Source organism: Pungitius pungitius, chromosome 10, assembly GCF_949316345.1.
Source record: "Pungitius pungitius chromosome 10, fPunPun2.1, whole genome shotgun sequence".
In the NCBI taxonomy this organism is placed as follows: domain Eukaryota; kingdom Metazoa; phylum Chordata; class Actinopteri; order Perciformes; family Gasterosteidae; genus Pungitius; species Pungitius pungitius.
Window position 1 is genome coordinate 11810563 of NC_084909.1, and position 23601 is coordinate 11834163.

The following is a 23601-nucleotide window of genomic DNA, read 5'->3' on the forward strand; positions in this document are numbered from 1 at the left end:
TTTAGTTGAAATGAATAACAAAAAGGCACAATGATTTAACTCATTCTTGTCTTTAATATGCACAAGAGTTGAACGCATCAATGAGCCACCTTAAAGAGAGAAATTCAATCTAAAATTTATAAAAAGATATAAACAATCAGAGGCCAAAACGCTGTCTGTTGCTTTTCTCCTATTACTTTATTTAAAACAACTTTTCATTAGCAAGTAAAAATCTTGCAAACATAAGCTTGTATACAATTCAGATACAAGGCAACAAAATTGTAAATCTTTAAAGTGGCTCAATCTAGTCTGCTAGCTCATGACTGTACACCATCTCTATAATTTTGTTCAGTAATAAACAGCTAGTCCCCAAAACAAGCCTGGGCTGCTCATAACAGCCCCACCAAATATTTAAAACCCCCAAAACCACCCCAGTTCTGACGCCCTCTCAGTAGTTAGCAGCCAACCAGAGGATCATCAAGTCTTCCGGAATCGAGCGCTTGGGTCGGGTTCAAAGTTTGGCACCGTGAACCCGACCCATACAACACCTCTGACACGGGACGGCACATCTTAAACAGCCCGTCACCACTAAGAAGAGAGACAGAGGGTGAGAGGGGGGAAGAAAAAAAAAACCTGCCTCTTCCAAGTCATCAGCCTATCACAATACATATGCAAGTCAAAAATAAAAACATTGAAACCAAAGAAATATTGCTTTAACAACAAAACCAAAAAGCCCTCCCCAGCCATCTTTGACAGTACGGTTATCGTCCATCCCATGACTGTCAGCTGCAGCAGCTTTGTACAGGCTTTATGTAAATATATTCATTAGACGGCAAGGAGAGATTGACATCACATTTCTGTACAATTGTCGAAATTGAGTGATGACATGTGACCTCTTCATCGAAAAGTAGCGAAGTACTGAAATCAGGACCTATACGTACAAGTCTATTCTTCAATGGGTGTAGGTCCCTTCCTGCAGGCAGACATCAATGGGCCTTCTCAGACGTGTGCATAAGGCTGAAGGAAAGTCAATTCAAAACGGACACATGGAAGCTGCACCGACTCAACCAGAAGTTGAAACATGAACCCCAAAATGTTGAGAATTTCAAATAATTAAAACTAGATCAAAAAAGGTCAGATAAGAAATTCAGGTCGATTTCAGCTCAATGTTCTCTTTTCCGACTAAGACCGTTTAAAGGTTTCACATTGCAGTGAAGTCCCAATCGAGCAGATCACTGGATCACAGGACGTGACCAAGCTTCACAGGTGTCCTGTTGAGTGGTGAACGCTACAGCTGACATGTTCGTCTTCTCTTAAGTCTCTGCGTCCTCACCCAAACAGGTGCCATCTCCTCCTGCCGCGACAGGTCAGCCTCAGAGAAAACCAAATCGTTGTCACTCTGCTGAGTTGGAAGCAGGCAATTTGCAGGTTTCGAAAGAAATTATGGCATTTTCTCCACATTTTTGTATATTTTTTTTGTAACCAAACATAAAGCTTGATAGTTCAACAGAGGTCACATCAAAAAAAGCGACGTCATCGAGTCAGAAGTCCCGTCAGTCAGTTCTGCCTCGGACTCCTACTCCTCTTTCCCCCCCCCCCCCCCCAACTGCCCCAGGACTCTCCCGGGAAGGTCCACGGTTACTCGTGGGCTAGCTCTGTGGTCAACTCTTTAAACTGGGTAAGAGGGTTATTGGGGTGCCCGACCTTCAGGAATATGTGTCTCTAAAGTGTGTTAATGCGTGTACTTATACTTTAGTGTGCGTGGGGTAGATTAAGTAACAATTCAGGGGAGGAAAAGCACAAAATGAAACCACAAACAGCAGTATTTCTTCCCCATAAGTGATATGATGGCGTCTAACAGAAGTATGCACACAAAATCCAAGTGTCAAAAAGTGAGTGTGTGTGTGTGTATACATGTGTCAAAAGCTGCGCTCCCTGTTTGTCTTTGCAAAGACGTTTGGCAATTCAATCTTGCCACAAAGGCTTTTCCTTCCGGTTTTATTTCGGTCAGATATTTAGACGACGCACTGGCAGAGGAAAGCAACAACCCTCCGGATGCAGGTTGCCAGATGGTGATAGTGCCCGGCGAATGACCAGGGCTCCTGGGTTTGGGTTGCTGTGTTTGGTGATGGATGCCCATTAACAAAGAAACTAAAAAACAACAACAACAAAAAATACACCCGCATGTGCAGAGGAGGGTGGGTAAATCCTTCAGTGGTGAGTTTCCATGTTGAAGTGATGCTTAGTAAATCCTTCGGTACCAGGTTGCCAGGTTGGAGGAGAGATGGATGAATGTCTGGGGTGATTACAGAATACCCGTGCAGCTGGTTGATCCAAACATCCTGGCTTTTAGAAATTGAACTCCTTTGTTTGCATGTTGGATGCTGGATCAAAGTTGAAGGTCCCTCCTTGAGTTGTGTCAGGGATCAAGCTGGGATCTTCATCAATCTGAAAAAGGGACAGAGTTTGGGAGATGACCACGGAGGAAGATGGTGACTGAGCAGGAAAAAAACAGAAAAAAACACTGGTAATAAACTTACATCATCTCCTGAAAAGTACTGATCAATAATCTCAAAGGCTAGTTTGTAGATATCTTCATTCTCGTGCTGCTGCAGATTTTCAATCTTCTCCAAACCTGAAAACACCAATGACAACATTTCCTCTGACATCAATACTAGGAAATGCAGGAATATACAGTTTAACTATGCATCAAGAAGGTGCTGATAATATGCACTTTTTTTAAATCCAAGAAATGGAGTTCTTGAGAGAAAGGAAAGGAAAAATATATAAAATCCTTCATAAACATACAATTTCAAATTATTATTAGATGCCAGATACAGACCTCCACACTCCTCTATGATCTCAGCGATAGTGCTGGCTTCATCTCCTGCCATGATGAGGATGTTCTTCAGGCCGTCCAGAACAACCTGCACCACCTGGGAGTCTTTCACTGACAGCAGGTTACAGAAGGGGGGGATCACGTTCTGCTCCACCAGGAACTCCACCTACACGAACCCACACATACATACCACATCCATACTTGATTACACAACACAGGTGCATGGTTACAAGTGTGGAAGGCGCCTTATAATTTCAACACAAATCAACTTCAGCTAGTTTCATCCTGTAATAAAGGGTTGCCTCTAGAAAAAATATGAAACAGTGAGGTAAACGTTTGCTTATTAAATCATGGAACATTGCATGATTGACTCTCATCCGTTATTTTGCAGTTAAAATAGAACACAAGTATTCAAACAAGCTCCAGGTTTCTTTATTGCACAGCTCACCTGGTCTTTCCTCCCACTGATGGTGAGGTTGCTGATGGCCCACGCTGCCTCCTTCTGTGTTCCAAAGTCGCCCTGCGGAGAGACAGGCTGTCACTGAGACGTGCCTATTGACAGTCTCTTGGTCAAGCAGCATAATGCCGCAGCCGCACTAAATCTAGGCCACATTCTGCGTTCAATTAATTTCCTCAATAGTCGTTTTGCTTCACTGGCTGCGGAACATGAAATGTGTCCATGCGACTGAATGCGTACAATTGATGACCCTGTGTTATACCATGCGTTATAAAACAAGAACGTTTCTGGGATGTTATTTTCGGTTCTTCCACCGAGCACAAACCTTGGCCAGTTGGTGAATGATCATTGGAATCAGTCCGGCATCGATCACAGCTTGGACCTGCTGCTGGTTCCCAGCTGTGATGTTGGAAAGGAACCAGACCGCTTCCTGTACACAGACAAATCACAAACGCTCATAACTGGCTCACAAACAGTTTTTCTTTGGGTTAGTAAACAGGGCATAAAGCAGATTTTTTAATCAAAAAAATGTCTTGGAATATAGTTTATTTCTCAAACCAACTGTCAGCTAGAGGGAATACATACAATAACAAAGCTGCAGCAGACATTTACTGCCTGACAGCTCTCATAAAAGTAACTCACCTCAGTGCAAATTGACACCGTAGACAATGTAACATCTATTCCCAAACTATGCCTCTTAAAAAAATGTTGAAGATTGGTCCTGCGGCCACGATACCTTGTTGATCTTTTCTTTCGGGTGAGTGAGCAGGTTGGGGAAGTGCGAGAGGACGTCACAGTTGAGCACAACCTGCGTCTGCTCGTCTGTTCCTGTCACGATGTTACCCACCGCCCTTAAAGCTGCAGTCTATAGTTAAAAAAAAGAAATACTTTGCTAATTCATCTAGGAAGAAATGTTTATCCCACTGTTGATGAAATGCCAAAGATCAATGCATTCAATCAATAAATCAATGTCTGACCTGAACTTTGACCTCCTGGTGGCTGAGGAGAGGCACAAGAAATGGAACAACTCCAGAATCAATGACCATTTGGATCTGCTCGTTGCCCCCGTCCGTCAGATAGGACAAAGCCCACACTGTGTCTACTAGGATCTAAACATGCAGACACATGAAACACTTAAAACGGCACAAACAAGGGATTCTACGTACAGAAATCGTTATTCATTAAATACAAAGTTACATCCCTATTTGCTCCAAACTTACATTTATATCAGTGTGATATATTAGCACGCAAAGGGCGGGCAAAATCTGTGGGGAAAGAAAAGTATATTGTGAATGGGTGGAATGTAGTCAAAGGAACAGAAGGATCCAGTTAGGAAAAATCTTGTTGTGAAAGACGAAAAAAAAAGAAAAAAAACAATAGTTGTCAAATTCAGACTTCAAATGTTGCATGAAACACTTTATAGTCAAATATTACTCTGGGTGGCCGGGTCTGATTTGCAAACTGAAAAGGCACCTCTGTCTGACTCAGCCTGCGGAGACAGCAGAGCAACACAGCTAGATCACGAGTCCCAAAGCTCGAGTCAGAGTCGAGTCTAAAGTCTTTCGAGGACGAGTCTGAAGTCACCGTGTGTGCGACTCGAGTCGCACTCGAGTCCCCATCTCTTATCATCGTCCCTTTTACCGTAAAAAAAACATACCAACGACTTTTTACTCCTCCTTCACGCTTTACCTAATTTTTTTGTGGTTTTTCCCACAAAATGAAAATACGAAGCGTAGCCGCTAAACCGGAAGTTCGTAGATTTTCACAGTAAAAATCGGCGCAACCGTCTGTAATGACAGCGGTTACCAGGGTAACAAGAGGAGAAAAGTTCAATAACGGATATAAATAAATAATCCTGGTCTGACGGAATGTGTTAGCAGCAGTAGTTGATTACACTCGCTGCTCTTCGCTCTGATATTTATTGTCCACGTATTGTTTTGCTTCAGTGAGCAGAGCAGAGACAGTTTAAGGAGATCGCAGAGTAAACTGTCCGCCACTGGAGTGCAGACGTCCCGGCGTCAGCGAACCGTTGGTCGGACCGCCAGCGCTGTTGCCGTCTTGTTGAAAGGTTTTGTAACCAAAGCTCACGACGAATGGCACAGCAGCGGCCGGTGCATTCGACATATTTCCCTTGTGTGGCCGCGCGTGCGCAGCCAGCAATATATGTCAATGTACGTGTTACGTAGGCAGGTAACGGAGGGAGCGGTATAGCGAGCTCCTCAGATGTTTCCTAAAATTAAACATTATTCACGAGTCCCAAAGCTCGAGTCAGAGTCGAGTCTGAAGTCACCATGTGTGCGACTCGAGTCGCACTCGAGTCCGAGTCTCAAACTCGAGTCCCCATCTCTGCTGCACACAGACACACACCTCTTGCACAGTTTCCATAGGTGGAGGGGGATCCTTGTTGCGGCAGAGGTTAACAATGACCCAGGTGACATTGCGGAGGAAGGTGATGGGAATGGATGGGTTGATGAAAGAAAGCAGGGGCTTGACCACGCCTAGGGAGATGACATAATCCCTGCACTGTGGACCATCACCTGGGCAGGCAGAGGGCAGAGGTCAGGATTATTCTGAACAGTCGTATACACAGAGTATACACAAAAACACACTTACCTATTATGTTTCCTAAAGCCCATACCGCCTGTTCACATACGTTCTGGTGGGGAGAGTGCAGCAGTCGCAGGAACAAGGGCACCGCGTCTAGACACACAAACGTCACCATCAAATAACCTGGCATGGTGACGGATTGTCAATCCCATTCAAAGCTCAAGTAAATCAACAATAATATCTGGAGGATTGTCCTTTAGTTGTATCAAGTACATACTCTGCAATTCCATCTTTAATTTTCTTTTAATCAGTTGGTCATTTTAAAGTCAGTATGTTTTAGATTAGTGCCACCCCTGCAACCAAGTCCATTGAATCTAGTAAGAAATTTGCCACCGCCGCTTGTAGCATTTGCCACTTTGGTGTAAACCCCTGACTAATCATTCATTAGCAGGCTGCCACAGAGACAGTTGTGTTGGCTTTGCTTTGAAATAAAAGGGGTGATCTAATAAACACATGATACAAAAAAAGTGATGTGTGAAAAACAAAACATGCTCGCTCGGCAGATCGCAGACAAACACAGACCGTAAGGGGACAAAATTTGGGGGTCAACTCACTGGATTTAACCACAGCCTGAGTCTGTGCTGATGTCCCAGAGGCGATGTTGGTCAGAGCCCAAGCAGCCTCAAACTGAAGAGAGGGGCTGCGGGACAAAGTCAATCAAAATAGTTAATAAACAAGACATGAAGAAAGCTGTGAGACAGAAGAGGGGCATAATGAACATGCGTAGTAACGATGAATTCCCAGCAGCTATCATGAGTTTTAAAAAAAGGCACATTTTATATACAGTAGGTCTACTTTGGGGTGTTGCGGTGCCTTACAAACTAATTTAAAATCGTGTTTGTCATCAGGGCCTACTAAAGTTTTTAATTATCACAAAAAAAAGATACAATTACTTTCACACTTTCAAAGAAATCCTTGCAAAACGCGGTACGAGTGGTTAATAAAAACATCTCAAACGGGATCAGTAGCTGAACTGCTGCAGTGTTTTTTTGTATGTATATATATACACATACATACATACATACATACATACATACAAAATACCAGGACCTGGTAAAAACTAAAAATGGAAAACAATATTACACAACACATATTAGAAACCACACAATAGCAGATGATCCTAACACCGCCTACCAACCAAATGCTAGTAAAACATGGCAAAGGGATGTTAAGTGTGTTGTTTGTGTGTGCGCTTTCTACTGTGCACTTTAATCGGGTACCGCATAATGTTTTCCTACTTTCCTAGCGACAAAAGCACAGTTTCATTTTCATTTGCTGTCGCTTGCCGTTTTAGCTCCTTTGCACTTCTCCCCCCACCAGTGAACAAGGTCCTGGGAATTGGGGAACTCTGGGAGACAGGAATGCGGTTATATTTGGCTCGGCCTGGGCCAAGTCGACCGGCCAACTGCCCCGCGTGCTTCCGCGCGTTCTCACGTGTGGGACGCCACAAAGCCTCTTTTGGGCCAAAGACTTGCTGTAGTAGCGTCCGCACCCCATCATAGCGGTCTGCTGTCCTACCAGCCAGAATACTCGGTTCCTCTTCAGCACAGAGGAAATAACATTTACTAAGTACTTACTTGTCATCCCTTTCCAGGCATTTGACTAAAATGGGGAGGATCCCGGACTTTATCAAGTCGTCGATGGGAGGGTTTCTGTCACTCGAGAGCAGTTTTCTGACAGACGACAGGAAAGGAAATCCTTAAGAACATCATATACAATAATAAGAAAAACAGTTGTTGTGCCTGCGTGTTCAGTCAGTCACCTGGCTGCCTGGACGGCACTGAGCTGGATAACTGCATTATCACTGGTAGCGTTCTGCAGGGACAAAGAGTGAAGGGCGCGGTAAATTGAAGCGCATTTTAGGAGCTGCTGCTGGGACATTTGTAACAATTTGTAGCCAAAGGCTTTCCAGACTTACCTGTAAGATGGCATCAAGCGTAACGTTTTGCTGAGCAAAGAGAAATGGAAAAGAATGTAAGCGTGGTCGGAGTACACAAAGCATATTAGATCCTCCACCACCTAATCATAAACACTAGACTACAAAGCTGTACCAAAAACGGGGAATGTCCCTCATATTTATTTGTTTGTACCTTAAATACATAAGTTTTCCACAATCATTATATCACTAGACTGTGAAAAACATGAGCAAATGTTCTGACTACTTTTGAGTCATAGCAAACAACAAAATTAACAAAGCGGCATTAACACTTTTCAATGCATGTCCATTAAGTAAATGCATTATTTACAATGCTATATAGTAGCTTTCCCAAAAGCACCATAATGTGTGCGATGGAAATAAGCAATATGCAAAATGATTGGTGGCTGAAAGGAAATTACAATGAGCTCCACTCGGGTTTGAATCAAGCTGTTATGGTGTAAATATTACATTTAACCGTCATGAAATAGTAGACTAAAATTAATCTTGTACATTTGAGCGTGTACATCTACTTGACAACAAATTAACTTTCCGTCTCACCTAATAAAAGTGCTTTTTTCTAATGGTGGCAAATCAGCCCCTTAAAGTTTAGAAGGATAACCAACGCTGACAGACAACAGTGACCAATACACACTAAGATGCATCGATCGATAACTTGCACTGCGACAATGAATTTTGCTTAAAGACACATTCTCACCCTTACTGAAATAGCTCCTGTTTTTAGTATGCGTCACACACATCTTGAGCCAAACATTCTGCCTGCTGCTTTTTCACTCTGCTGATCCACTAGGTCTCACTGAATGTCTGACGCTGCGGCACGTACGCGCATACTTACTCCTTTGAAGTCTGAGTCGACGTCAGAGTCTTCCAGACTTTCCTCCTGCGGGACATTTCTCTTCTTCAGTAGATGTTCGTCTCGTTTGCTCTGACAAGAGAAAAAAAAAATAGAAATGCTATGAGGGGAGGAGATGAAAGTCTTCATTAATGCATTGATGATTTCTTAAACAGTGAGACTAGAACTACCGCAAAAACAACTCCTCTAGCGCTAACTTTTACTTAATCAAATCTAGCCTACAGGTCAGAGAAATATACCTGCAGCCTAGTCCATATAGCAAACACACATGTCTGAAAGGACACTGCCTCTTAAACCTGCTCACCCCACTCTGCGAACACACATTCAATGCCCATAGAAAAAAGGCGACACATGTACATACACCCCATCAATATACAGGCCCTCTGAGTCAGTGGTAGAAGGAGATTCCCTTGCCCTACATTGATGTGCATCATGCGGATGTGCGTCACTGGTGACTAATCAGCTGGTGCAGTGCCTCTTGCTGATCTGATCCAGCTAAATGGAATGTGCAAGACTTGTGACCACCTCAGTATTTCATCGCAATAACGCTCCATAAGTATTAACTTCCATCACTGTGCTGGTATTTCAGGACACTAATGTGGAACAATGTCTCAATAGTTATGTATATGTGCACTGGTCTCAGGATTTCAACAACTGAAATAGGACTCAACGAGGTTGACTTGCTTTTTTTTAATATTTCAAGAAACTAGAATATAAAACAGGGCCATTCTTCACAGATCCTGTGTGAGCCACTTAAAACAAACATTAAAGACAAAACATAATATGAAGCTTTACAAGAGTGCTGTAATCTACAAACAGTGGGTTTTCACACAGCAGCAGTCAGACAGGGCTCTTCCTAAATCCTGTCATAGCTCTTATACTCCTACTTGGTCTAAGTCACTGCATCTCCAGACGGATGATTTGCAGCCGGCATGCACGTCGTTTTTAAGCCCAACATGGTTGAAACGTAGCAAGAGCATCACGTTAGGACCGCCCAGTGCTGCCAGTACACTTCTCGCACACAATGCGTTTAACAGAAAAAAAGAGCAAAACTCAGTAAACACTGAAATGAACACAACTCACAATTATGTCCCTGCATCGATGCAGAATTGTAAACATCACGATGCATCTGAGGGCACATTTCTACACCTCTAAACACAACTAAACTAAAGGCATCAGTCAAAAAACATGAACTCAGTTCAAATGTGTGGGGCTATTTATACTCAAGGGAACACCAATACTGCATTGTCCCCTTGTAGTGGATAGAAGACAGATGGATGCCATATTAACAGTGTTCTTGCTGTATTTCTAAAAAAGTTATTTTTTGAAGAAAAGATTAAGAAAATCATTAAAAGATTAAATGAATCACAAATACTGTTGTATTGTATTGCTGCTTCCAGTGATTAAAAGGGGAAAATGTTGTCAGCAGTACCAGCTGTAACTACTTGACAGAAATTCTGCTTGTGACTTGACGTAGAACCAACAGGGTTGTTGATGGTTTTGTTTGTTCTCTGCCAGGACGTAGTCTGGACTCAGCTGATTGATCACCAAGGTGAGAGAAGTTTCACCACTGCACAACTTTTTGAAGTCCCAACAACTTCAACCAAATGATGTGTATTCTATCCAGCAAATAGCACGATTGTCATTTCACACCAACTTCTTGACCTAAATCATATCCTAATTGTATCCTTCATTATTTAGTATGAGTTAAAAGATTAAGTTTGGTAATGTGCCAGAATCTTGCCTGAACAACAACCTATTCCAGAAAAATGCAGCAGACTCTGTCATGGCATTTCTAATCTGCTGTGTATCATAAGAGCATCAATTGAGGGTTTTCAAATATGGTGGGTCGCATATTGCTTTCTGTTCATACACTTCACACAGACTTCTTTTAAGCGTATATGCCCCTTTGTTAGTGTTTTGCTCCAACAATCAACGCAGACAATAGCACGCTCTCTTTTCAATTTCATCGCCGTGCTGGAACGAACAAAGACAGTAGCCTAGTAAAAGCATGATCATCTTCATACAGTCTTTTACACAGTGTTGCTCAAACTAAATACATGCCGAGTAGAATTACTCCACTTAAAACATTTTTACCGTTTATCTCTCTGTGTGTGTGTGTGTGTGTAGCTTTTCTTACCTTTCTCAACTCAACTGTCACCTCATTCCGATGTCTTCTCATAGTCTGTATCAAAGAAATGAAAAAAGTTTTAGTTTGACATTTTCGACTTAAACCCTTTTCCATTAGATTCCACATTTCATTTATAGAAATATACCGTTTAGGACTTTAGCAACATGGGGCAAGTAGACAGATCAATGATTGAATACTACAAACAGACACAATCACACAATCTAGACCTAGAAAAAAAAAAAACTAAAAAGTCCCTTAAAACTGACACAGAACATTCAAAATATAAATCCAGACTGCATGTCATGCAGAATGATTGTTGTATCCAAAATATGAACTATCCCCAAAACAAAGAATTTATGCCAATAAAGACTTCATTACTGAAGCAGGGGTTTTCAGGGTAAAAAAACTGACCCATCTGAGCAATAAATATATTATACATTACATCCTGGGAAAGAACAGAGCTTATGGCCTGCAGGATGAGAGACTTTACTGCTTTGCAATTCAAAGCTGCTCCTACTGATGTCAGAAATGAAAGGCAATCTGTTATGCCTGAGCTAAATAAATAAAACCCAAACTTGCGCGCTCCTCTCCTGTAGTCCGACTCATCTACTTAGGTAAACTCAAAATCACCAGAGGCTCTTATGGGGACCCGGGTCAGACATCCAAGATGCCTGAAATAGCATCAGGAATGCACTGTGCAACAATCTGTCTATCATAAAGTAGCCATGTGCTTGTCCCACTCACTCAAAGTTTCAAAACAACCACCTATGGGGCATCAACCTGTTCTTTTCAGTATTTTGAAGGTGAAACGGCATCCTGACAGATTATGGAGGGCATTACTTTTAACTCTTTGTTGGTAAACCATTAGGCTGAGAGTAAATAATCCATAGAAATCATTATATTTCTCAGCTATAACCTCTACAAGTTTAGATAAGTTTCTTTGAGATCCTTTTTTTTTTATCTTTTGCCTGAACACAGCTTTTGACAAATAGTTTGGTCCTCATGTCAAATGGGAATTGCAGTAAAACGCTGTCAAACATCAGACTTTGTTGCTGAATGATGCTGCAGTAGCCATGGCGTTCCTGTAAGGCGTTAGATTTGACAGGAGGCGCTTCCTAGATTACCATTAGACTCGACTGTGCAGCAAATCACACAGCGAGCTGCCCCTTTGTGTAAACATAGCAATGTCCAGTTAAGGTGTAAGCACTGAGAAATGTGCGGGATAACATTACGACAGACCAAGTTACAGTTAACACCGCTAACTCGATGTCATCCTAGTTTCACCGATGTATTTTAAACCAACAGTAAATTCATGACTTTAAATGGTTTTAAGTGGGTCGTTTTGAAACATCATAGTAGACAGCAAAACTAAGGTCATCAATACCGTTCAGCTAACCGTTAAGTCGCTTAGCTAGCAGCTCACCTGGCTCTACATGCTAGCGAGCTAGCTAACTAGCTACTTTCCTGACAGCGTTAGCAAGCCAACAAGGAGGGGCACTGTTTGGTTGGGTGGATGTGGACCAACAATGCAATTGAACCTAAAACGACGCTTAACAATGACAAATACACGTGACGTCCCCACGTTAGCGTTGGTGTTACTAAAGGTCAGCTGGTTGTATAACACAGCTAACGCCAAGATGTGGGTGCCGGTCGGGCCCAGCCCCGCTTGCGACCGGTGTCCGTCGACTAACGTTTAGCTAGTTGACGCTAGCTGGCAGTGACAGATACAGCGCCTGCCCTTAAGTCGCCCAATTTTAACGATCCAACTATGATGTGACTTAATCTTTAAAAAGTTATATAATTACTATTGGTAACCCGCTGGTGTTGGCGACCCAGCAAGCATTGCGTTAACGACATGGACCAACGGACACTTTAGATAGCAAAATCCTGACGCTAGCTTAACCTCCGTGCTAAACTAACGTTAGCTGGCAGCTGCAGCCGGGGCCAGGCTCCCGAACGAGGCCCAAAAGACTAACATGTTCAACGGGGAAACAAGCTCGATTGATCTCATTCACACTCGCATTCATGTGTCAACTCACCTCGACATCGCGTCCTTTATTTTTAAAGCTCTTGATGCGATGGTTCTCCAAGCCGGCGTTTTCTGCCATGGCTGTATGGGGGTCAGGCTAAATTAGCTCCGGCTTTCGGGATCTCCTCCGTGAGAGACGAGGCACGGCAGCTCCTGTGCTGCTGCGGGCTCCGGGCAGGGGGGGGGGAGACGTAGCAGCTCGCCGAGGGAGGAGTTAAAGCATCCCTCCCGCATGGGCTGTTTCCAGGGCTTCCTCAATGCAGCATTAATAAACTCATCTTTGAGTTATTGGCCACAATAGAGAAAAATGTCTGAAAGTTGCGCCGCTCAATCGTCATTTTACCGCATAACAGCGAAAGTGACGCGCAAACGTCTCAACAAACGAAAGACAAAACAGGGCGATGGCAAAGGCATGCCTCCAGACAAAGGTTTAATGAAGTTTCAACAATATTTGGAATTGCTTGTACAATAATATCAGTGCAAATAAAGATACGCATTTGAAATAGTGAACTGTCAGTCGAGCAGCGGATGTGAAATGTCAATACAATGGTTGACACTTCTAACCATATCTCTCTAATCAGACAGCCAGCAGCAGCTCTGGTAATATTCAGATATGTAAAACAAATACATTATGGGGTAGAATAGTTGTCCGTTGAAGGAGATTCGAATTCCAGATAATACCTACTGAGGTGGATATAATAAGTGTTTTATTTTGTATAACATTCCAAGCACCTTCACCTCATCACACTCACCAGTCAACCTGTTGGTCCTCTTAAATGTGTATTGCACTGTGGTTAGTATTTAAACCGTTTCAGTGTGTATAACAATTCGAAGAGTGACATGAATTTAAAAAGTGTTACAATGTACCCACTTAAAGTACATTTGCCAATTAAAGGCAACATCAAATGAAATTGGATATTGTGGACTGATGTATCAGTATTGCCAGGTAATCTAGTCAGTTGACAAACCCTGGTTTGCCAAATAAAAATATGTTTTGTCAAACCAAAAAGAATAAATCACTTTGGTCTGTGATTCAAATAAATACAAATAAATATAAGGTGTATAATCAGATTTCAGAATGGCATTCAGGGGTTTGTAATCAATAACATGCGAATCGTGCTGTCAATAAAACATGGCTTGTCATCCTGAAAGGGGGCAGGGCGCTTTACCATTGCATCCGCTGTCTGACATCTACAAACAGACTGAGAATGTAAGCAACAATTGAAAGTGTCTCAGTAAATACATAAGGGTTACCACTGATACAAGGTAATGATTGACAGTCAAACATCAACATAGTCATAGCTGACCACTGATTAGATCCCCCCACTACTTCAAGGATAACCCAACGTCGATCAAGACAAATCATAAGAGAACAAGAACGAGAACAGGGGGAAACAAAAAGGCATTCAGGCGGCACGTAGTATTATCCAGTTATGATCACACTGTAGTGTCACAGAGGTTGCAACCAGATGTGTGGGAGGGAGACAACGTCGCAGGGGCTGAGGCCCAAGTGCTCCTTTAGAAGATCTGTTGCTCAAAGAGGATCTTCTCAAATCCTGGCGGAGCGGTGTGATAGAAGTCACTAAACTGGCAGTCTAAGATGGCGCTGTCATCCACTGGAACAAAAGAAGTGAAAGACAAGCACAAGCTTAGACATTGTCCACATGTTCCAGGAAGGAAGCGAAAAAATAAATCCTTTGACAACATCTCAGGGAAATTTCCAGGTTTTTCTTTGAAGATAATGCAAATACATGAGTCCTGAGATGTTTTTTTTGTCGCACAATTACATCAAATGCGTGTAGCTTGGCCACCTATGTGTCCAGTTTGTGTTGATGGGTAAATGCATGCTGAACATAACATTGTTTTTGAATGTATGAAAGTTATATTTCACAGTTAAAATCATGCCTTCACTCTGCGCTCTCCAGGGAGACTATTGGACACTGTTTCAGTAAACTTTAAATCAAACTGAGGAACTGTGGACAAGCAAACACTCCAGCATTTTGTTCTTTTTTATTATTCAAGTCTGTTGCTTTGCAGAAACCAAGCTGAGGGCCTTGTGAGCACAGCATAATCTCGCTGTATACAATGCCCATTAAAGCTGAACTTGGTTATAAATTGGTCCTCGGGTGGAGAAGTAGAGTCACCTCCAGGCCGAACACTCAAAGCCAGATGGCAACTAACTGTAACCTGGGTGGATGTGCAGCAGTCAACCTGGCCTGTAGTAATCCCTCTTTCCTGACCACTCATCTCAAGTCTTTCCATGACCTGGCGACTACTGCACTACGGTACTTTCCAGGTTTTGTGGTCTTGTATTGTTTACTCTACTCTCATTGCAGGTGGTGGGAGACTTCACTGGAACGGTGTTGTGTGTATATATACATACACGTGGGTGTGTGTGTGTGTGTGTGTGTGTATAAATACTTCCTCGAAAATAGTGAATGTGCCCTTTAAACATATGAGATATTATTGCACAAATTCAACACACAAATAATTGGTAAGTTGGTAAGTAAACAACTATGAGCCCCCAAAAAGTAGGTTTGGTGAAAATATGTACAAAGGCAGCCATCTAGTGGAAACAAATAGTAGCTACATTTATTTACTTATCAAGTAGCAATTGGGCAGGTCCAAAAAAACACAAACTCACCATAAACAACAGGGTAAACAGTGCCTCGGATCCCTGAGGCAGGACAATGCATGTTCTTTCCATTCAGATATAAATTTAACTCCACATGGTCATATGTGATGCCCTGAGGAACGCAAAGAAAAAGAATTAGTCACTGAAGTTAGGCATGTGAATATGATGACGCATTTAAAAAGTGTCAAGACTAAAATCAAAGTAAATCGTTGTAAGTGAAGTTTGTCTATTCGTTCTGAAAATTGCCTGTTCCTGGAGGAAGTGATCACGCAAATGACATACACTCTGGTGAATGTACATGTGTATTCCCGTGTATTCCTGTGGACCTCAGTAGTAACAACTTTATGAACTTCTTCAATAATAAGATTCTGACTATCAAATAGAAAATTGATGGTCTCCTGCCCCCAACCGGAGCCGACCCGCCCTCGGATGTAGGAACCTTGGATGCAGCCGTGGGCCCTGATACCTACTTGAATGGTTTCTCTTCCATCAGCTTTGATCAACTGACTTCTACAATTTTGAAATCCAACTCTTCCACTTGTCTCTTTGATCTGATTCCAACTAAGCTGCTTAAGGAAGTTTTTCTGTTAATTAGCACATCCCTACTGGATATTATGAATCTGTCTTTGTTGACAGGACATGTACCACAGTCCTTCAAGGTAGCCGTAATTAAATCTTCTTAAGAAACCTACTCTAGCTCCAGAGGATAACTACAGACCTATCTCTAAACTCTCCTTCCTCCCGAAACCATGTGAGGGTTTCGGGACAGAGGATGTTGCATGTGTAAAGCCCTCTGAGGCAAATTTGTAATTTGCGATTTTCAGCAGGTGAGGTGAATGCGTCCCTCACTAGGGACGCATTCACCTCACCTCCAATGGAATATGGCACATTTAATTCAGTTTTAAATGAATCCCGGGCAATCTCTTAGTTTGAACCGTTCATCATTTAAGTAACACCTGCATGAACAAGTAGAAGGGTCTGAATGATTGAGATTGTATTTTGTGAGGATTTCTTTTGAAGGTATCATTTCATATCAAGCAATACAATATGCAAAATGAGCACAATAAGCATCACAAGACAGCAAATGTAGTGAAGTTGACCATGATGACCTGGATATAATAGCACTAGATTTTATTCATGCAGAGGTGTTCAAATATACTATATAATTCAATAGTAGCAAAGGAAAAGCAATGAATAAACCCAAATGAGCAAGCATCACGATATTTAGGCTGTGACAAAGTTTTACCAAATGACAGATTGGACCAGACATGACTCCTTATTAAAATACCTTGTGAAAAAAAGAATTATCTACGGAAGTTTAGTAATACAGGTTTACCATATTGTATATTCATCTGTTAAGATGTTGTTGCTTTGTCTTCTCAGTATGTGTGGTTGGAACACATGAATATAGTAATGACTCAAAGGACTTATGTGTTCCCTAAAGTCACAAAGTTTTAAGCTGAAGTAGTAGTCATTTAGTGATAGGTTGTGTTCTTCAGCAGGAATATATTGTATAACAAAATGGTCATGCCAAGAAATATTTTTTATGAGTTTAAATTTTAGGTTTAGGAAATACAATCCCCAAGTTTCAGTAGTTTGCCCACAAAAAATCCCAAATGGAGCAATGAATTTAGCTCTTACCACAATGTCCCCCTCCTGAGGAAGGCTGTTTGCAGGTAGGCGATTCTTCTCTTCATTATTGTGGTACACGGACCCATCATTCCTCAGCACCAGGCTGTTTGTGTCTCGGCCCATAGGCACTTGATTAAGATTCACTTTCTGTGTAGCCACACCTATTCCCCAAACACCTGAACAAAAAGCACAACACGGATTGTCTGCTCCTTTAACAACCACAGCTTTTTGTAGAATTTGGATGCATAGCATATTTGTTACAAAAAGCTGGTATTAACTGCATGAGGACGGTGTGCAGCTGCTTTTTCCTTGTGTTCTAAAATACAGTGATGCTGTAAAAAACTAAAATTGTGTCACAGTATCAAAAAGGCCCAGTAGTCAAGCACCAAAAAGTGTCAGTCTGGAAAGAAAGGAGGCAACAGATACATGGAAAAAGCTGGTGATCAGACACGCTCTTACCTGTGGACTGGATCTTAAACTCAAAATAACTTTTGTTCTGGTGCAGAGGAGCGTTGGCCAGGCAACCTCCAGTGCCACATATCCTCCGGCCGCTCTTCACTATGACAACATCTGTGCCTGCGGAACAAAAGCATTTGGACACGCTGTAAAGATCTAAAACAGTATCACCAAATAATCAGGCAAAACTGTCCAGCATAAGTCGTATTTCTGTGATGTAGACTCAGATTCAACATTAGATGTTTTTCCCCCCAATCATCCCTTCACTTAGATGTTTCAATTCAACAGTGAGTTACGGGTTAACCTCCTATCTTGAATCTCAGTTCATTTAGACCCAATTGAAGCCCACTAAGAAAATCTTCCAGTGCACATTAATTGAGGATGCGGGTTTTCAATAAAGTAAGAGATATGTTGAGGTCATTCATATGGTTTTAATGACAACTATTTCTATGCTCCTCCTTTGTGGTTTTTAATATTGCAAGGAGAAAACACACATACACACGTCGTAATCAAAGAGGAGCACTTTTGAACAGACCATAAAGCATGTGAAGAACCAATTTTTAAAAAGTGTATCGACAGAAATAGTAAATGCGAATTCAGATAGCCGTCACGGTAGTCTTCAGTTTATGTAATGGAGGTACAATCACGCCTTCTCATTTGACAAGTTGCATGAAAAGCTCGTAGGAATCCCGTTTAGCGTTAGCTAAAGATCGCAACACCATTAGCGGCTCGACTAGCTAGCTAATGCTAACGGCGGAAGTAGCAAACCATCAGGACCAACATCTGTATTTGAACCGCAGCTGTCACCGATGTAATCCTACTCACCCATGTGATGGGTGTCTAACTGGACAATGGGCATTTCTTTGAGAGGAATGTGCCCCGATCCGCCGTCTGCGCAGCAGCCGAGACAACACGTAAACATCGCAGCCATTCTTGCGCCCCGGGTAACATCCGGAAACAGTAACGTCTCCACGTCAGACCGACAAGAGCGCGGCGTGAAAAAAACACAACAACCGAGAGAACAGCGACGCACGGCGACAGAGAGCAGCCCCACTGCTGCCCAACTGTATCCAATCACAGCGGTTACGATAGGCAGTTGCTCCTAATGGCATGGAAACAAGGGAAGGAAATCAAGGTCAACATTTCCACACGTGACAACCTAACTATTGGGTGTCGGTGTTACATAACACCAAGTGAGAATAGTGGGGGTTTTAGGTCGAGAAATGCTGAATTGGTGGTGCCTAACCAGAGGAGCAAGCCCTGAGGCTGAAACATGATATAATGTTGCTGATGTGTGGAATAGTTCGTATTCTTCTGTCTCTTTTGGTGCCAGGATATTGTGTTTGGGTGCGCCAATTACTTTGATGCAGCTGAGATCTTTCACTTTTCTTTTCTTTCTTTTTTTTTACCATGTTAAATGTTTATAGCTGCATTTATCGACAAGCAGAACCTACCCACACACATGACTGAAGAAGTTCGTGTCGAAACGCGTGATGCCAAACTAAACCCCAGTTGACAGTTTTTCACGCTGTAATGTTTTGCATAGCAACAGCCCCTCCCCCCTCAGACTGCCAGGGATCCTCTTCAAATTACCAAACAGGGACACGAACGCAAACAACCCCAAATGACGATAATTAAGCACCAAAAATAAACAACATCCCTAATTTTGGTTTCCGAGGAAAATACAGAATTCTCTCGGTTCAAACGTTTGCGCAAATCTAGACGAATCCGCGTGTTTTTATTTTCTCTGTGCCACCGAAGCGGTTAACGCGAGACCCGAAAAGGAGCGAAGTCTGCACAGCAACAAGCGCCATTATTACGTTGCATGGTGCGTCTCAGCAGCTGGTGAGTGCTTCTTTTGGTCCACTAGTCTTATGTTACTATGCACTGGCAAAATCTGTCACAGCTCCACTTCAGCACCTTGCCAACAGGAGAAACGCGAACGCGAACCATCTCCGACGCTAATTTGTCGCATCGGGTTGGTGTGACGGCGGTAATTTAGGACTCCTCTCAGCCCTGCTAATGTGTTATGCAACGCTAGTTTGGAAATAGTTTGATAGTGGAGGCTGTAAAGTTACGTATACGATTGTTTCCACTCTAGTTGGGTCGCTTCTTCTTTTAACGCCCGCCTGGTAGATAAAGCACTATGTTATTTAACGTTAGATGGCCAAACGGAGTCTTTGAGATGACTCGTGACAACCTTTTACGCGGACACGGTGATCCGAGTCCGTTTCACTTTCAGGATGGGAATACTCCACACCCAGCTGGAACATGACTGCCGAACCCGTATCCTTTTGCGATTCTAGAGCATTGTCGTGCGTAATGTGTTGCCTGTGCTGCCCGATGAGGCTCCATCCAGTGTGGGTGCGTAGCCTTGTTATACTTAGGTGCTGATTCATTGCCTTTTTTTAGTATAACGAAGCAGTGATTTGACGCCTGGATACTGTGTTTACAGGGGTAACCATGGAGCAGCTGGAAGAGGAACTTACGTGCCCAATCTGCTGCGGTCTCTTCGACGACCCGCGGGTTTTGCTGTGTTCGCACAGCTTTTGCAAGAAATGCCTGGAGGGCTTGTTGGAAGGCAGCCGTGGTCCGGCTTTCAGAACACCCTTCAGATGCCCCACTTGCCGCAAAGAGACGCCTCACAACGGCGCTAACAGCCTGCAGATTAACTATTCTCTGCGGGGAATAGTGGAAAAATACAGCAAGATAAGAGTGATGCCTAAAATGTCTGAATGTAAACAACACTGCGGCCAGCCACTGAACATATTTTGCGCCACGGACTTAAATCTCATTTGTGGGTTTTGCGCAACGACAGATGACCACCGAGGACACGCATACTGCTCCTTGGAGGAGGCGTACGAGCAAGAGAGGGAGGCGTTTGAAGTGCTGCTTCACGGGGTGAAGAGCTGGCAGAGCGCAGACGTCCTGTCCTGCCTGGAGACACTGCAGGCCAGTAAGAAAAAGGCGCTTATGTCGGTGAGCAAGGACGCAGAAAAGGTGTCAGAGTATTTCGACAAACTCATCAGTACCATTGAGAGCAAAAAGAACGAAATACTCTCCGATTTTGAAACTCTGAAGCTGATGGTGTTACAAGAATACGACCCGGAGATCACCAAGCTGAGCGCAGCGATCGAGGACCACGGGCGTGCGCTCGGCATCGCGGATTCTTTCGCTGGCGTCTCCGACCCCCTGTGCTTTCTGCAGCAGATGCAGGAGTTTCGGGCAAAGCTGAAGGTTCTGAAGGAGACTCCACGGCCCTCTCGGAAAGACTCACAAGTCGGTCCCCTTGTGCGCAATTTCGATGTCAAAAGGTGGGATTCACTGCGGCTCGGCGACGTGGACAAGATCTCAGTGCCGCACGAGAACGGCTCCTACCGAACGGGGGGCTCCCGGGTGGCGGTGCCTCGGTGGATCGCCCTAAACACAGTTCTCTTACTGTCGACTCTGCTCCTGCTGCAGCCGCACAAACTCGCAGCCTACGTGCCCTCGCAGATTGAACCATTGCTTACTGCTGTTTCCTCGCACGTGACCCACACCGGCGTGTACCTGCGGGAGTTGACTGGCATGTACACAAGTATGATAGGTGCAGGTCAGGAATGTATCGGGAGCTTAATCAAATCTGCTGTCAGTTTTTTCTTTACTGACTAATGTCTGCCATGCACCCCCAGCTGCAAAAGTGCCCATGAGGGGCATCCAATTAGGGACAGATATGCACCTGAGTAATGTTTGTGCCTTCTTTTTTTGACCAAGCGTCAACTTCCAACGAAGCCATATAATCTAACCTTAGTACGGAAAAGTTGTAGCATCTGTTTATATCAGATAGAAATCATCGATCAATTTCTTTTTTTAAGTACACGACTACAGTGATCTTGATCAAATAAAACCGAGAATTAAGTCACATCCGTGAGTGCTATTATTACGTTTTTTTAACAAGATGCAACATACAAAATCAAATATTTAGACACACAATCTAGGCTCTTTAATTAAGCAAGTGTGTGAAATACTAAACGACACGTACAGAGTGATCCCTGACTTCTCCCCTGCAGAACGCGTCCGCGCAACAGGGATGCTGCAACCTCCTCAAGGTTACAAAGGTTGCATAACAGGCCCCGTGTGAAATATTCACCAGGCTGCAGTGAGGGAGGAAATCAAACGAACACGATCCTATGCTTGTCATGTTTTCATGAAACCCGATCTGCTGACTGCTCATTTTCCCCTTATCGTTAATAACAAAACTGAGGCAAGGGTGTACGATAGTGACGTGCGCTTGGCATTCAGTCGATTTCCACACCAGAGCTATTTGGGGAGGTAAATGTGACTCATTCGTTGCATGACTTGTCAATTCTATAAAGGCAAGACATCTGCAGCCTGTTGGGTAAAATACACAGACCTATTTTTTTGCTATGCATTTGAGTTAAATGACTTGCAAGCCGCAAATTAAAATAAATGTGGGCGAAATGGAGTTGTTAAACTTTTTAAACACAGGATAGCTCAGTGAGATTTTTTTGGCATGTCCCCCAAAAGGATCTTTATAAAAATAGGTCAGGGAAAACGACAAATAGTGAATTGTGCATTGATCTCATTATGTTTATCTATTAATGTATTCATCCTCCGGAGTAGGGAGCATTTAAAACAAATCCTAAATCAGACCACAAAGTGAATCCGTGATGTCAGCACTGACCATAATTCAGGATGTACGTCATGGCACGCATACACACACATATATATATATATAGACCTCTGTTGCCAGGCAAATATAGGGTGAAAATAAATATACTCTACATTAATATTTTAATTTTCACTGCACGCAAAAACCTTAAAAAGGTCAACTCACACCAAATAAAAAAATAATATTGTGAATAACATTCATAAATAATACCCTTCGGATAAAAGTAATGAGGGGAGAGACAGATTGCGCTGTCGGACACTGAGGTTTAATAAAAAGTAATGAAAAGCTTCAAGTCCCCATGCATGCAATGAACTACTTCAATAAATGTCCAGATATTGAATGTAGCCGTCGCCGCGTTTACGTGTATCACCGGATAATGTCCCGCACTCTTACACCATTTCACGTGGATTAAAGAAGATCGTGGTGTTACTGTGATACAATTTCTTCATTTTTCTTTCCTTTTGCTGTATCAATTTTACAATTTTGTTTTCTGGCAAAATTGTTTGCAGCCAAAGTACAAGAGCAAAGAGGGATGCGTTATTTTAAAAGGATAACTTAAAATTAGTTAAAATCTATACGGCCAATAAAAAAGGTAAATGTTTACAACAAAGAGTCTCGAAAGTAAAACAAAAAGTAAAGCATAATTGATGTGGGACAAACTGGAATTTCATTCCGTGCATCGGTATCGAGACAGCGTCAACACTTTGATGTGCCGTTTCTCTAAATACTCAACATTGTCACACATCGCTTTAAGTAACCGCACGTATTAAGGGAAATACCCTAATATAAAATGTATATCATTTATATTAAAGTTGCTAATAAATTACGCGGAACGTGGTTAATATTTACAAACACAGAAAATGATCCACTTTGCAGCATTGTATAGAAATGATATATATTATAAAGGCTAATCTTTTTACATAATTATAAACATATATGTTTAATATTTTTCCATTTTAGACAAAAATACACGCAAAAAAGGACTTTCATTTATGATTTTATATGAGTTTAACGTTAATTATATTTGCGAGAACAAATTCAAAATCATCAAGACAGGCCTGCAAGGCCAAATGTACCCATAAATGCCGCAATATGCGTTTATGGATAGTGGCCGCACACAGTCCTGATATTTTGACGATGGCATCAGAAAATCTACAAAAAGATGAATGTCATTAATAAACGCATTCAAGGTATACTTATTTCATGTTTGCATTAAAGGAAAGTTATCCGAGTGCCTTTTAAATTAGTGGGGCGCTCAGGCCGTTTCTTCTCCGCAGTTACAAGGTTGAGGAATTGTATTCAGCACACATTTGATACAAGAACCAGGGTTATCAATGCCTCACATTTTAAATGAAAGGCCTGTAAAACTAATTCA

General features: G+C 42.5%; 3 protein-coding genes across 6 annotated transcripts in view; 1 reads left to right on the top strand and 2 right to left on the bottom strand.

The window, feature by feature from the left end:
* Nucleotides 1-34: 34 nt before the first annotated feature.
* On the bottom strand, nucleotides 35-13096 carry kpna3 (karyopherin alpha 3 (importin alpha 4)). The gene is made up of 17 exons (XM_037488565.2): nucleotides 12842-13096; nucleotides 10812-10856; nucleotides 8654-8743; nucleotides 7801-7830; nucleotides 7645-7697; nucleotides 7460-7555; nucleotides 6437-6522; nucleotides 5889-5975; nucleotides 5643-5812; nucleotides 4496-4540; nucleotides 4253-4384; nucleotides 4012-4140; nucleotides 3601-3705; nucleotides 3267-3338; nucleotides 2822-2984; nucleotides 2520-2614; nucleotides 35-2427 (listed from the first exon to the last, which is right to left on the bottom strand). Exons 1-17 carry the CDS (start codon nucleotides 12908-12910, stop codon nucleotides 2329-2331), a joined length of 1566 nt encoding a protein of 521 aa, XP_037344462.1. The 5' UTR covers nucleotides 12911-13096; the 3' UTR covers nucleotides 35-2328.
* Nucleotides 13097-13229: 133 nt separating this feature from the next.
* spryd7b (SPRY domain containing 7b) overlaps nucleotides 13230-23601 on the bottom strand; it is a 28047-nt gene continuing 17675 nt past the window's right edge. The window contains exons 1-5 of one of the 2 annotated variants that reach the window (XM_037488108.2): nucleotides 18380-18598; nucleotides 17558-17674; nucleotides 17108-17274; nucleotides 15476-15578; nucleotides 13230-14447 (exon numbers count right to left, since the gene is read on the bottom strand). In XM_037488108.2, coding sequence (XP_037344005.1) covers nucleotides 14350-14447; nucleotides 15476-15578; nucleotides 17108-17274; nucleotides 17558-17674; nucleotides 18380-18485 — 591 coding nt within the window. In that variant the 5' untranslated portion in view covers nucleotides 18486-18598 and the 3' untranslated portion in view covers nucleotides 13230-14349. Of the gene's footprint in view, nucleotides 14448-15475; nucleotides 15579-17107; nucleotides 17275-17557; nucleotides 17675-18379; nucleotides 18599-23601 lie in introns of those variants that run through there. The other variant, XM_037488107.2, reaches the window with a different exon arrangement.
* On the top strand, nucleotides 18846-23419 carry trim13 (tripartite motif containing 13). Of its 3 annotated transcripts, XM_062564833.1 has the most exons (3): nucleotides 19340-19399; nucleotides 19797-19918; nucleotides 20010-23419. In XM_062564833.1, the coding sequence occupies exon 3, from the start codon at nucleotides 20018-20020 to the stop codon at nucleotides 21203-21205; it is 1188 nt and encodes a 395-aa protein (XP_062420817.1). In that variant the 5' UTR covers nucleotides 19340-19399; nucleotides 19797-19918; nucleotides 20010-20017; the 3' UTR covers nucleotides 21206-23419. The 3 variants fall into 3 exon arrangements, with proteins under 3 accessions (XP_037344002.1, XP_062420817.1, XP_037344003.1); XM_037488105.2 differs by lacking the exon at nucleotides 19797-19918 and having other exon boundaries at nucleotides 18846-19399; XM_037488106.2 differs by lacking the exon at nucleotides 19340-19399 and having other exon boundaries at nucleotides 19413-19918.

Bases quoted from the DNA above. Each gene is read 5' to 3' on its own strand.
- kpna3 (XM_037488565.2), bottom strand. From the start codon at position 12,910: ATGGCAGAAAACGCCGGCTTGGAGAACCATCGCATCAAGAGCTTTAAA. The intron at 6,523-7,459 runs GTAAGTACTTAG...TTTGTCCCGCAG, and splicing joins TGCCTGGAAAGGGATGACAA to CCCCTCTCTTCAGTTTGAGG. The intron at 5,976-6,436 runs GTGAGTTGACCC...TTGTGTGTCTAG, and splicing joins TCAGGCTGTGGTTAAATCCA to ACGCGGTGCCCTTGTTCCTG.
- trim13 (XM_037488105.2), top strand. From the start codon at position 20,018: ATGGAGCAGCTGGAAGAGGAACTTACGTGCCCAATCTGCTGCGGTCTC.